At 37.4% G+C, this 14,002-nt stretch overlaps 1 protein-coding gene across 7 annotated transcripts in view; it reads right to left on the bottom strand.

The window, feature by feature from the left end:
- The window catches only part of PPP6R2 (protein phosphatase 6 regulatory subunit 2), a 116,216-nt gene that overhangs the window by 28,502 nt on the left and 73,712 nt on the right, over positions 1 to 14,002 (bottom strand). For all 7 annotated transcript variants that reach the window (XM_031941231.1, XM_031941230.1, XM_031941235.1 and 4 more), the window contains 3 exons: positions 13,882 to 13,947; positions 2,012 to 2,124; positions 1,577 to 1,690 (listed from right to left, as the gene is read on the bottom strand). In XM_031941231.1, coding sequence (XP_031797091.1) covers positions 1,577 to 1,690; positions 2,012 to 2,124; positions 13,882 to 13,947 — 293 coding nt within the window. The remainder of the gene's footprint in view (positions 1 to 1,576; positions 1,691 to 2,011; positions 2,125 to 13,881; positions 13,948 to 14,002) is intronic.

The raw sequence follows: 14,002 nt of genomic DNA, 5'->3' as shown, positions 1-14,002 counted from the left end.
TTCCTTATCACCATGGTCATTATGGTCACAAACTTTTTTTTGTTTAGTTTGCTTATTCTTCCAGCCTCCTCTTTGACTTTAGGCTTTATGTTGGTGTTGACTCTGCTTACTTCTGGGAAGAGGGAAGGATGTTTTGCTGCAGCTTCTGTCTTTCTATGTCTTTCTGCCATTTTTCATGGCCTGAGCTCTGTAAGCTCTGATGCAGATTTAGGTCTATTGGCTTGTGTATGTGTTTGCACAGATGACTGCTGGACTCAATCACTATTAGCCTGCTGGGAGGTTCTGCAGATTCAGAGTGAATGAATTATTGATTCCCCTTTGGGCTTGGTCTTCTGCTGTCTTTATCCAATTACAGTCTTAGGTGCTTGGCTACAGTCACCATTAAGTCCCCATGACTCACTGCTCTGTTCCTGGTTCAGAACCACAAAGCTTAAAGTTCCCAGAACTCAGATCCTTGCCTGGCTCAGCCAGGCCCCATGCTCTAGAGACCACTTTTCTTCACCATGGATTTGTGATTTACACAACCTAGGATTTGGAGGGAACTCTGAGGTCACATGATCCAACCTCATCATCATTCCCATGATCTCTTTGATAGCACTCCTAACAAATAATCACTTTGCCTCTGTCTGCACATCTACATATGATAGAGAACTCTTTCCTGATAAGAGCAGAGCACTAAATTTCTAAATGGCCTTAATTGTTAAATTGTTTTTTCTTAAAAAAAAAAAAAAAAAAAAAAAGATTTCATGGATATTTCCATTTTTCTTATTACCTAGAATATACCCTTCCAAGTAAGTTATCCCTTACAACAAGAAGGAAAAAAGAAATCAACAAAACCAAGCAGAACACTGAAAATTCTGATAGAATGTATTTGCCTTCCCACAGACCCCCAGTCTTAGGAGATGACAGTTAACTTGTATTTTGAGGGAAAGCTTATTTATTCTTTTGAATTTTGTAACATTCACTTTTGTTCTGTGGTTGTTCTTGCATTATTGCAGTCACTTTGTAAGCTGTTTTCTTGATTCTGCTGATTTCACTCCTGTCTGGTATTCAAAGCCCTCCATTTCTCAGCCTTCCTTAGTCCCTTTCTCCGATCTGGAGATTCAGCTGGTCTTGTTTTCTTGCTGCTCCCTCATATTCAGCAAATCCTGTCCCTTCTCCCCACCTTTGCACTAGCTGTGCCACCTTCCTGGAATGCCCATCTTCCTCTTCTCTGCCTCTTAGCCTCCCTCATTTTCTCTGAAGCTCAGCAAAAGCCCTGCCTTCTACATGGGGCCTTTCCTGACATCTATAACTATCTGGGTCTCTTGCTCCGTATCACCTTGTATGTATTTTACAAACACCTTGTCTATATTAATATTAGTAAATGTTGTCTCACCCCTTAGAATGTAAGCTCCTTACAGACAAAAAACTACCTTGGTTTTGTCTTTGTATTACCGGTACCTAACCCAGTGCCTGACATACAGTTGACCCTTAATAAATACTAATTTACTGATTGAGTGACGGTGGTATAATAAGCAAAATGACTCCCACACGACGTCGCACAAATGCATCTTCTTTTAAGAAAAGGACTTACCCAGATCTTCTTGTTTCCAACAACGTCAGTAAAATTTGAGTGCCATTGACTAAACAGTTTTCAGTCAAGTCTCCATCAAACATGTTCTTTAGAAGCTGTTCCACACATCCCTGTCTGTTAAATAGATACTTGAGTTACTGTCAGGAAAAAGGAGAATGCATCAAATTCATCTTGGGTATTCTAAGGGGCAAAATGAGGAAATGAAATCTCCATTAAGGGCAGGAGAAAAGTGACTGGTCACGTTAAGGAGGCCCCCAAACAGCAGGAAAGCCTGCTTGATGAGGGAGGTCCATGCTCCTACCGGATGTCAGGCAGGAAAGTACCGGACAACCCATTCTGAAGACAAACATCAGTGTCTCTAAAGACAGACAGGACCCAGTTAAAGTGGAATTACGGGACAATGTTGCCGGGGGCCTTGTGTTACTGGGTACTCACGACTCTAGGGCTGCGAGGAGGGGGTCAGGCTCAGAAAGCTCTTGCATCTGATTGCTCTGGTCTCTGCTGAGTCGAATGATATCACAGAGGGTCTGAGAAGCATTTGATTGTCTCTGAGAATGATTACAAATGACAAGAATGACCCCATTAGTCATGAACAGAATTGTTACCCAGAATAAAGAAGCTAGTGTAGCAGAGATGAAAGCCAATATGCCCCCTACTACTCCTTTCTTAATCAAGACATTAGTAAAACCAAAACAAATTTGCTCTTATGTTTCAGAATCAAGGTTTTTCTACACCAAGTCAGAGTAGCCTTCTTGGTGAACATTAAAGACGGCAAACTAGACAGCTTCACATGGTCCTCACAAGAGTGTAATAGCCATTCAACACCATCTATTATTTATTATGTGATATTATATATTACTTTATTACTTATTCTAAATGCCATTTTGTGGATGAGGAAATTGAGGCTCACAAAGATAAAGTGACACAGTTTATAAGGGTCCAAGGTGGCACTCACAATTCAAAGCCACACAGACTCCAGGGCCAGCACTGTTTCCCATTTACCAAGCTGCCTCTCTAGAAGAAACAAAATAAGCAATGTATTGCAAAAAGGGATGGCTTCCTTTCCTCCAGGTAAATACAAATATAATGTCAGACTAGCTCTGATTCCTTTCTCCAGGAATCTGGATTAAGGCTCAGCCGCATTGCAAGTTTTTATGTTTTTATATCATCATAGTTATCTCCCCTTATCCCTCCCCTCAAAACTATGCCATACAACAAATTTATATGGAATTTTTAAAAATGTTCCTCCCTCAAATAAAAGAGCAACACAATGATCAATACACAGAAAAGTCCCCAAACTTGCCATGCTTAATCCCTATGGACTTCCCTCTCCTCCACTGAGGGGTGGTTTGGGAGCGTCTTTCTCATCTATCTCCATTCTGAGTCTAATTCTGCTGGATTTTATAATTTTGTTACATTTACTTTTGATTTTTTGGTGTGTGTGTTTTTCTCATCATTTACATTGTTGTAGTCACTGGGAAGACTGTTTTCTTGATTCTGTTTACTCTGCATCATGTTCCTCTGTATCCCTATCACAGCCATTTCTCAAGCACAGGAATATGTCATTCCATTCAGATAACACAATTTATGTAGCCATTCTCCAATCAATGCACATCTACTTTGCTTCCAATCATTTGCTACAAAGAAAACGCCATCAATATTTAGTTTATCTGAGGACTTTCTTTTTATTAATGGCTCCCCTGAGGAATAAGTTCAGTAAGTCTCTAGTTCAAAGGATATGGACATTTTAATCACTTTACTTAGATAATTCCCCTTTCCAAAATAGATGTATCATTTTACAGTTCCACTATTAATATGCCTATCATTCTACCACCTCTCCAATAATGACAGTGGCCATTTTTTTGTCATTTTTGCCAATTTGCAGGATATGAAGTAAAATTTCAGGATGGTTTTGATGTGCATTTCTCTCATTATTAATCCTTTGGAGCATTTTTTTTTCATGTGGCTGTGAAAACTGCAGTTCTTTTGAAAACTATTCATATCTTTTGACTACTCATTTACTGAGGAATAGCTATTAGTCTTTTTTTTTTTTTGTCAATAGTATTTTATTCTCCTAATTACATATAGACATTCATTTTTGTGAGATTTTGTGTTCTAAATTTTTCTCCCTCCCTCTCTTACCTCCCCTTCACAAGACTACAAGCAATCTAAGTTATACATGTACACTCCTTTTAAACATATTTCCTTATTTGTCATGTTGTGCAAGAAAAATCAAACTAAAATGAAAAAAACCACGTGAAAGAAAAAGCAAATTAAAAGGTGGAAATACTATCCTTTGATCATCCACATTCAGTCTCCTTGGTTCTATCTTAAAAAGCAGATAGCATTTCGTTCCCAAATCTATTGAAATTAACTTGAATCACTGAATTGCTGAGAAGAGTTAAGTTTATTATAGTTGATTACATCTTGCTATTACTGTGTACAATGTTCTTCTGGTTCTGCTCATTTCACTCAGCATCAGTTCATGTAAATCTTTTCAGGCTTTTCTGAAATCAGCCTGCTCATTTCTTATAAAATAATATTCATATACCATAACTCATTCATTCCCCATTCTGATAAGTATCCACTCAGTTTCCAGCTCCTTGACACTACAAAAAGGGCTGCTACAAACATTTTTGCACATGTGAGTTCTTTTTCCTCTTTTATGATCTCTTTTGGGATACAGACCCTGTAGTAACACTGCTGGATCAAAAGATGTACAGTATCGTAGCTCTTTGGACATAGTTCCAAATTATGGTATTAAGCTTATATATATAGTTGTTTATATAACTTAGATAAACTCTTATCAGAGAAATGTGATGTATTGACTATTTCTCTGGTTATCTACATGTATTAATTTTATCTATACAGAAACTCTTCACTTTCATGTAAGCAATATTATCTATTTTATCTTTTATAATTAACTTTATTTCTGGTTTGATTAAGAATATATTTCTTACCATAGCTTTGAGAAGCATATGATCTGCTTCTTTTCTAATTTTCAAAAATAGTATGATCTTTAATATGAAGGTTATATACATACACATTTAGAAAGTATTGTGGAACATGGTATAAGATGCTATTCTAACCTAATTTATAACCAGATATCTTTCTAGTTTTCCCAGTTTTTTTTTAAAATCAAATAAGGTATTTTTTTTTCTAGATAATTTATATTTTCTACTTTATTAAACACTGGGTTACTGAGTTCTATTGTTTCAAATTCTCGCTTGTTGAATCTGTTCACTGATCTCATTTTTTAACCAATGTTATTTAGACATTTCAGTCATGTTCCAGTCTTTGTGACCCTATTTGAGGTTTTTTTGGCAAAGATAATGGAATGGTTTGCCATTTTTTTCCCATTCTCTTTCTCCCATTCATTTGACAGATGAAAAAACTGAGGCAAACAGTGATTTGCCAACAAGGGTCATACAACTACTGAAGCTGCCCTTTTAAATCAATATTCGATGGTTTTTGACATTGCTGCTTTATCATGTAGTATGAGGTCTGGAAGTACTATTCCCCCTTCATTCCTACTTCTTTTCATCATATACCTTGATATTATAAATCTTTTATATTTTCAAATGAATTTTATTATTTTATCATATTTTACAAAATTGGTATAGCATTGAAAGTGCACATTAATTTTGGTATCGTTTTTATTATATTGGCATGGACTAACCATGCATTGAAAATTTAAGTTGTTTTTTTATTTCTTTAAGGGACATTTTATAATTGACGCTATACAAATCTTTTGTGTGCTTTGGCAGGTCAATCCCTAGGTATTTAATGTATTTTATAGTTATTTGGAATGTCATTCTTTTCTAGTTTTGCTTCTTGAGACTTATTATATAGAAATGTTGATTTTTGACAATTCATTTTGTGGCCTACAAGTTTGCTAAAGTTATTAATTTGGCAATTAACAGTCAATAATAAAATTAGCTCAATTAGTATATTTACTGATTCCCAAAGATGTTTCAATCTATGTCTAAATAAGGATAGTTTTTATCTCCTCTTTACCTATCTTTTGCCTTTAATTTTTTTATTAAAGCTTTTTTTATTTTCAAAACATATGCACAGATAATTTTCAACATTCACCCTTGGAAAACCTTATATTCCAATTTTTTCCCTCCCTTCCCCTCAGCCCTTCCCTTAGACTTTTTTCCTTTAATTTTTCTCATTTTATCATTGTTGCTACATTTCTAGAATATCATCAAATAATAATGAAAAGAATAGGCTCCTTACTCATTTTCTTTATTTACTAGAACCTATTTGAAGGTTCTAGTGTATCCCGTTGTACATGATCTTTTGTTTTGGTTTTAGTTGGATGCTTTTTTATGATGTTAAAAAAAAAAAAAACCTATACTTTGTAGGTTTTTTGGTATAAGTGACCACTGTACTTTGTCAAAGGCTATTAATTATATAGCTGTGGATGTTTGGGTTTTTAATGTAATTAATTATGTTGATTATCTTCCTAAATGTTGAACCATGCTTATATCCAAGACTTAAATTCTACTTGGTCATAATGATGAGGTCCTGAATGGTGTATTGACAGAGAGAAACTAAAGAATTGATCCTTGAGGCAAGCAGTTTAACTTCATGGTTCCATCTTTTGAAGAGATCCTCCAATCAGAAATACAAGTTATGTCAAACCCCTGAGATCCACATTCTGTAGGGATCCTGTCAAAAATCCTAGTCCCTGAGGCAAAAATTTCCCTATAAAATCTACTTATGGGCCATGGCTTGCTGCTGCCCTCCTTTCAGTCAGTCCATTATGATACTCCAACTCATAGTGTCTTCCCTTTCCCCATGGTCTCTCCTGACCCCACTTCTTTTCCTTATAGCTTACTAACTCTTTGAAGGTGCTGAGTCCCTTTCAGGATTTAGCCTGTCATCTAAGGATATACCATAACCTCATGGGACATAATGCTAGCTAATTATGAGTTCCACTGAGGAACTTGCCTTTCTATGCTCTCCCAGCTCTCATTTCATAGTTACCATTCCTGGTGTCTATTGAATCCCTTCATTTTGTCTGTAGCCACTTCCCTAAATAAATGGACCTTTTGCCAAAGAGAATGGCCATTGTGAATTCTTCACATGACCAAACCCTAATTTTTGGTGCCTGGTGTCTACATCACCCACATCAACGAATAAATGATTTCTAGGCTAAAATCACTGTAATGTGTTCAATGGGATTTTGTTTAGTTTAAATTTTTTTAATCATTAATCACTGATATGGGTCTATAGCTTTTTCTTCTGTTTCCTTTTAACTTATGTTGGCATATGTGTATAATAAGTTCCATTAATTTTTAAATTTCTTTAGATTTTGAAGCAATGTCAATTTCATTTCTATTTAATTGATTTTATTTTCTGCCCTCTTCTGTTTAACCAGATTAAAGTCTTAAGTCTTTTCAAAGATCCAGCTCTTAGTTTTTGCTATCATTTATTATAGTTTCCAATCTACCTATTTCTCCTTTAATTTTTAATACATCCTTTTTTGTGCTTATTTTAGTTTTGTTGGATTTTTATAATTTTTTTAAAATGCATATCCAATTACTTGCCATCTGGTGGTAGGGGTGAGAGGAAAGAAGGGAAAAAATTTGCAACACAAGGTTTTATAAGGGTGAATGTTGAAATTTTATCTATGTGTTTTGAAAAGAAAAAGCTTTAACAAAAAAAATAAATAAAATGTATATCCAGTTCATTAATCCTCTTCTTTTCTATTTTGTTAACATGTTTATAGGGATATTAATTTTCCCCCTTTAGGACTGCTTTAGCTGCATCTTGGAAATTTCATCTGCTGTTTCATCAATATTTTCTTTCACATAATTTTTTTCTATGATTTCATTTTTGAATCATCCATTATTTGAAATTTCATCCATAGGTCTTTTTGTTTGTGGTCCCTGAACCAAAGACCATCTTGGGTCATAGTTTGTAAAGAATATATTTATTTCTGCCTTTTTACATTTGGTTGTAATACCTCTGTGCCCTAATACATGGCCAATTTTTGTAAAAAGGTGAAGCATTCATTTGTAATCCCATTTAGGAGTTACCATAAGTCTTTAAATTCCAGTTTCTCTAGCAATTTTTTTGAGTTCCACATTTTTCCTTTTATCTTCAGATTAAAATTATCCAAGACTGAGATCGGGATATTTTATTCTTCTGTCCCTAATGTGTTATAATCTATATCTCCTTATAGCTCAATTAATGTTTCCTTTATGAATTTGGAGGATATATATAACTGATATTAATTTGCTTTGTTATTATCGATTTTGATTTGTTAACTATGCTATATTCATTTCAGCATAATGTCATTTCTTTGTTTACACCTTTTTATAATTTTTCTTTATTTTTGCTTTCTCAGATAGCAACATTGCAACTCTTACTTTTTAGAATTCACTTATATGTAGTACATTTTTTTCCATCATCTTCAATTTTGCTTCTTTGTTGTTGGAATGTGTTCCTTGGAAGCAACAGAATATAGGGATTTGCCTTCTTATCCAATCAGTCACTGTTTCATTTTACTAGATTGTTTAATCCATTGACATTCAAAGTTATAAGAATGACGTTTATATTTTCCTCCATTTCTTTCTGATATTGTTTTTCCCCCAAGTTTTGACGTAAATACAGTATTACAACTCTTCAGTTTTATTAGCTTAAGTCTTAAGTTCAGTTTAAGCTTAAGGTGGGCCTGTTCCCATCAACTCTCTTCTCCTTACCCCTGGTTCCACCAAGAATTTTTATTTTGTCCTTTTTGATTATGGGAATTAATAATTTTCTTTCCTGCTTTTATCTAATTAGTTCTTCCTCTTCTTTTTCCTCTCTCAGTCAAGCAGATTTTTCTCCATCTCTATTTCACCTTAAATTAGTTGTTTATTAGTTGTGTTTTGAAAAAATTTATTTTATGTGCTCCTTTCCAAGAGGATTTCTCCCATGCTCTTCACTATCCAACCTCTTTTTTTATCTATTTTAGACCCTCAATCTCTGGTTCATGACCCATGTAATTATCTAGTCTCTCTCTATTCTTGTATTCTTCATAGAATCAAAATTTCCAACATATCTATTCTAGGCTCTCACCTCTAGGCAGTCTCTGCCACAGCCTCATGGAACTTGCCCTGCAATGTCCACTTTCCCATTTTATCTCACTCCCAGAACAAAGCTAATTTTTATAGCTAAGAGGATACCGACCCATGGCATACCCCCTCATCTCCATAGAAATGATTATGCAGTGCACTGCCCTTTGCCCTCCCCTCCCCCATTACCTTCCTTCCCCATTTGCCTCAAAAATCTCCTTTCTGAGTCCATTCCTTCCCACTGCCCCAGATACCAGATGGCGCCAGGAGTTCCACCTCTTCCCCTAGCCTTCAAGGTAGGACAAGAAGTCTTTTCAAGTATCAAAATCCACTGAACAAGGCCCACCTCCCTTTTCAGAACATTTCTCTTCACCTATAGGAATCTTCAGCAAAAGAACACTTTCCCATCACTAAATTAAAGCCTCACTTTTCCTTTTCACCACTTTCTAGTCTGTACCTCCTCTCATCTCCACCCAGTCCTTTACAGACTCTTCTTTTCCTGAGAAACCACAGAAGTCTCTTTTCCCTCATTGCTAGTCCTCAACTTGACTGAGGGTCATCATACTCTTTCATTGCTCAACTTGCCCCTCTCCTGTCATGCACTTATTTTGTAATGTAGTCCCACCAAAATTAAAAAAAAAAAAAGATTCACTTGTAGACAGGGCATTGCAAGGTTATAACTACACTGCCCCAGGTCTCCCTCTACCTGACTCTTGCCTTCACTCCTATTTCCTTGTGTACTTTTAGAAAGAAGTCTCTTAAAAAGAATTTTATCTTTTAAGATGTTTGTGGTGGCAGGGGACTGGAGATTGTGGGGATGCCCATCATCTGGGGAATGGTTGGGAGGCTGTGATCTGATTGTGATAGAATACTGCTTTGCTGTAGGAAATGATGAATTTGATTACCTTGAGGGAACATGGACTGACTTGCACGAAGTAATAGGAAGTGAAATGAGCAGAGCCAAGAGAACACTGTATACTGTAAACAGAATATTTTTTTCAAAACAACCTTGAGTGAATAAGTTATTTTGACTACTATAAATAACTAAATGAATTACAAAGAACCTATGAAGAAAGATACTAAGGGCATCCAGACAAAGAACTGATAAATGAAAGTATGTCTGGAAGGATTTCACATATATTTGCATACATCTTTGTGTCTAATGGTACCCATCTTTAGAGTGGGATGGAGGGAAGAAAAAAAGGGGGGGAAATTATACAATAACATTGTTATATATTTAAAATGAATAACAAGTTTTACATATTAGATTTATAGTTTCATATGAAATCTTTTTTATTGTACTAATTTTGGGAAATGCTTATTTTATTCTGTAAATTACAAAGAAAACTTAATTTTAAAAAAGTCATTTCTTACTGATCTCTCTGATATCACCTGTTCATGACTAACACATTTATTCTTCCTTCCTGCATTTCTGTTGAATGGAGTATTCAAGAAGCCAATAAAATGCTCAGGTCTGTTTTTTTTTATAATAATGTTTCAAATATCTCTTTATTATTGCAAGTCCATTTATTTCCACTTATAGTTAAGCTCAGATTTGCAGGGCAGGTCAGATGCATGGCTCTTCAGAATATATTCTAATCAATCCTTCATTTTCTGGCAGGTGCAGGACAGTCTGTATTACCTGGATTTCCTTTCCTATAGTATTTGAAGGTCTTTCTCCCAGTTGTGTGAAGGACCTGTTGTTTCTAAATTAAATTGCTTAAAAAAAATAACCAGTATGTGTCTTGGAGTCTGAAGCCCAGAAGTGATTTGTGAATTTTTCCACTGGCAGTTCATTTGCTGCATTCAGAAGCTCTTGTATTATCACTTATATTGTGGTACTCACTTTTAACTTCTCTTGTTCTTCTGGGAGATCCAGAATCTTTAAACTGTTTTCTATGCATCCTGTCTTAATGAGCAAGATGTTCTGTTTGGGTAGACAATATCTAGACTGTCCTTCACTTCCATGTATTTACATGCCCAACCAACTGTTATCTCTGTGGGGGTTTTTTGGTGAAATTTGCCATTTCAGATTCAAGTTTTTCTGTTCTGCCATTTATTTTTGCTGTGCAGCTCATAAATACTCTCTCATAATTCTTATTTCTTTTTTCAGACCACTCAGGAATAGCATGCTGTGGTTTCATTCTCAAATTCTGCAGGGTCCTCTCTCTCTCTCTCTCTCAAGTGTTGATTTTTCTTTGTTTTGCAGTATTTGAACTCATTTGCTACATATAGAGGTCATATTCTTTCTGTTATTAAAGTTTTCCTTCTTGATTTTATCTGCTTATGTTCGGGTATTTGAGTTTTCTTCTTCCTGAGATCTTAGGTTACTTCAGTCCTTTTTTCCTTCATTTTCTCCTATTGTTCACCTTCTGACTCTCTCCTCTCTGACACTGGTTTCCCTGGCAGTTGGATCCCAAACCTGAATTTCCTCTCACAATGGGTAATTTGTAGTTCACCAGCCTATCTTTCTGCCCCAAGTGATTTTGGGGGCACAGAGCTGGTTCCAGCTAGGTGTTGGGCTCTTTCCCTCAGACATACTGGAGAGCCAAAAAGTCACCCTCCCCTTTTCTCCACACACATACATTCTCCTCCGCCCCACCGAGGCAATTTGGGGTTAAATGACTTGCCCAGGGTCACACAGTCAGGAAGTGTTAAGGGTCTGAGGCCAGATTAGAACTCGGGTCCTCCTAACTTTAGGACTGGTGCTCTATCCACTGCACCACCTAGCTCCCATACATATACATTCTTGTTCTGTTTCCTCTGCTCATCAGTTCTCTGGCCCAGCAGTCAGGAGAGCTGATGTCACTGTAGCTGGGATGATTTCTGGAGTTTGGTCTTCAAGGCTCTGAGAGGAGGGGGGAGTTAGAATATGGGGTTCAGCACTATTCCAAGCCCAAACAGGTCCTTTCCCATTTCCATCCTTCCTGATTCTCCTGTAAAGTTCCGTTATAGCTCAGAATGCTGATGGGATACTGGCCAAGGAGTTCTCAACAAATTCTGTAGCCTGGAGGTCAGATTTCTAAGGCACTGGAACTAAGGTGTAACACGGTTTGATTTTTCTTCTAAGTCATGGGTCAGCTCCTTGTGCCAGTTAATGTAACAGTGTTGCTGTTAGTGATGTGGTTGGTGATGAAGGAGAAGGAGCTATATAAGCTCAGAGTAGTTGTGATGCCATGGGATTTTTTTTTTACTTTCTTTTGGGTTTCAGGTGACCTAGACCATGGAGACAGTTGACATTCTATACGTCTGGGATGTCATTTTGTTTTGGAAAGGTGTAAGAGGCTGTGAGAAACAGAAAAAATGTCTAGTCCTCCATCTTGCTAGTCATGTGAACCAGAACCTCATGCTTTTTAGTTAAGTTCTTAACTCCAGGGACACTATGTATACCTGTAATGCTCCCCTATCTTCAACTATTAATCTCTTGGCTGCCACAGTTCCCTAGGCACCTGCTCTGATGTGTTCGAGTAAAGGAAATAATATGGGAATGTAGCTACTACACCACTCTTGTCTCTGTAGCTTTTAGCCAACCCCTGTTCACAGATGTCAGCCTGTCATAGACGGGGACATTGCTCTAGGTGAGAACAGTAGAAAGAAGCCCAGGAGCCTTCTCAAAAGCAGGAACCACAATCCTCAAGAACTGAAGTCGCCTCCTCAGCAATCGCTATGGAAATGGCCACATTTTAGACTGTCTCCAAATAGTCATGCAAAAAGTATCTCCTGTGTCCAAAGACAGTCTTTGAAGTGTTGTGAATACACAAAGCAGGACACAGAAACTATGCATAGAAAGACAGCATGTAGATGGGCCTGGCACCACCTTTAAAGTTGATGACCTGAATTTAAATCTCAGCTCCAAAAACCAGGAGTTGTGTGACATCTCAAGGGTCTCTTGGGTTGGCCTTTCTGTGCCTGAGCTGGCTTCTCCATTAAACAGACATTACCCTCGTGCTGTCTCCCTCACAAGGTTGTTGCAAGGAAAGCCATTTGTCGTCCCCAGAGACCTCCTGGCAAGGTTGGATGAAATCAGACAAATAAATTTCATCATTCCTCATCTTTGCTTTCCCTACATGTCCTCATGTCACCCCTTCATGCCTTCAGGGCAAGGGCCCAGGGTCAGGACACATGTGCTGCTCTAGCTTTACAATACACACCATAAGGACAAAGTTGAAGGAAAACTTAAGAAATTACTTGAGAAAATAAAGAACCACTAGTTTGAGATACATTTTAAAGTTGTTTTGCTTTGTTTCACTTTTATCTGTCAAGTAAATAACTAATCATTAATTAAAGAGACTGGGGTTAAGCTAGAGAAGAGTCAGAGAGATGACTGCTATCTTCAAGTATCTGAAAACTTGTCAGGGAGAAAATATTATTGGATTTGACCTGATGGACTCCAAAGGGCAAAATGAGAAATCTTCAATCACACTGAGGCTTGATGCCAGGAAAGCCTCCTTTCCAAGTGGAATGGGCTGCCTCAGGATGAGGCAGATCTTCATATAAAGTCTGAATGACCATTTGTTGGGGGTGTTCCTTTTGCAGGAGGGCCTTCCAATCCTTCCAATTCTGTGATAATAACTATTGCACAAGGCCAAAGGGAGGCAGCCAACAGAATTAATCAATTGCTTTTAACTTCAGTACCCAAAGCAGATCTTTGGGTCTTCTCCAAAAGGTCTTCTGGCCTCCATCCTGAATGCTACAAATAGAAAAGGGGAGCCCGGGAGTCCCTCTGAACTAGCCTCTGGTGTGTAACACCATCTGAGCCTGTCCAAACATGAAATTCTAGGAGTCCGTTCAAGGCAAGAGTCAAATGAGGATTGGAGATCACAGACATGAAGATATGGAGTTTGCTGCTATGCCCTCTAGTGTCCCAGACTCACCAGTTCCACTTTCTAGTCTCTCTGCAGAAGCAGCAGAGACCTTTGAATCCAGTATTCAAGACTGACAGCAGATGCTCTAAAGTAATAAATACTACAGAAAGATTCCTTAGGTTACCTCCCATAGGAAAACAAAACCTCTTTCATTCACTTTAGTATAACCCAGGCCAGTCAAGGAGCAAGTGGGTACTAAGTGGTGTACAAGCATATAGGAATGCCCATTTTTCAGACCTGCTGCCATTTTGCTCTACGATCCATCCAAAGAGGCTGGCCTGCTCAATAGCTAAAATGTGACTGTGAGTGAGCCAGAGACCCTCATAGGTTTCTCGGGGGTGGGAGGGTGCAGCTCGGGCTTTCTACTCACATCTTCATCCTGGTTTGAGTGAATCAGCTCCACCAGCCTCTCAATGATGTTCTCTTCATTCAGCCACTGAAAAGGAAAAAAAAAAGCCTCTCAGGTCACATATTTCTGCCAAAAGCAGTGA

This window comes from Sarcophilus harrisii, chromosome 5 (assembly GCF_902635505.1).
Source record: "Sarcophilus harrisii chromosome 5, mSarHar1.11, whole genome shotgun sequence".
NCBI classification, from domain to species: Eukaryota; Metazoa; Chordata; class Mammalia; order Dasyuromorphia; family Dasyuridae; genus Sarcophilus; species Sarcophilus harrisii.
The sequence above is the reverse complement of the archived record's forward strand: the minus strand, read 5'-3'. Positions and strand labels throughout refer to the sequence as shown.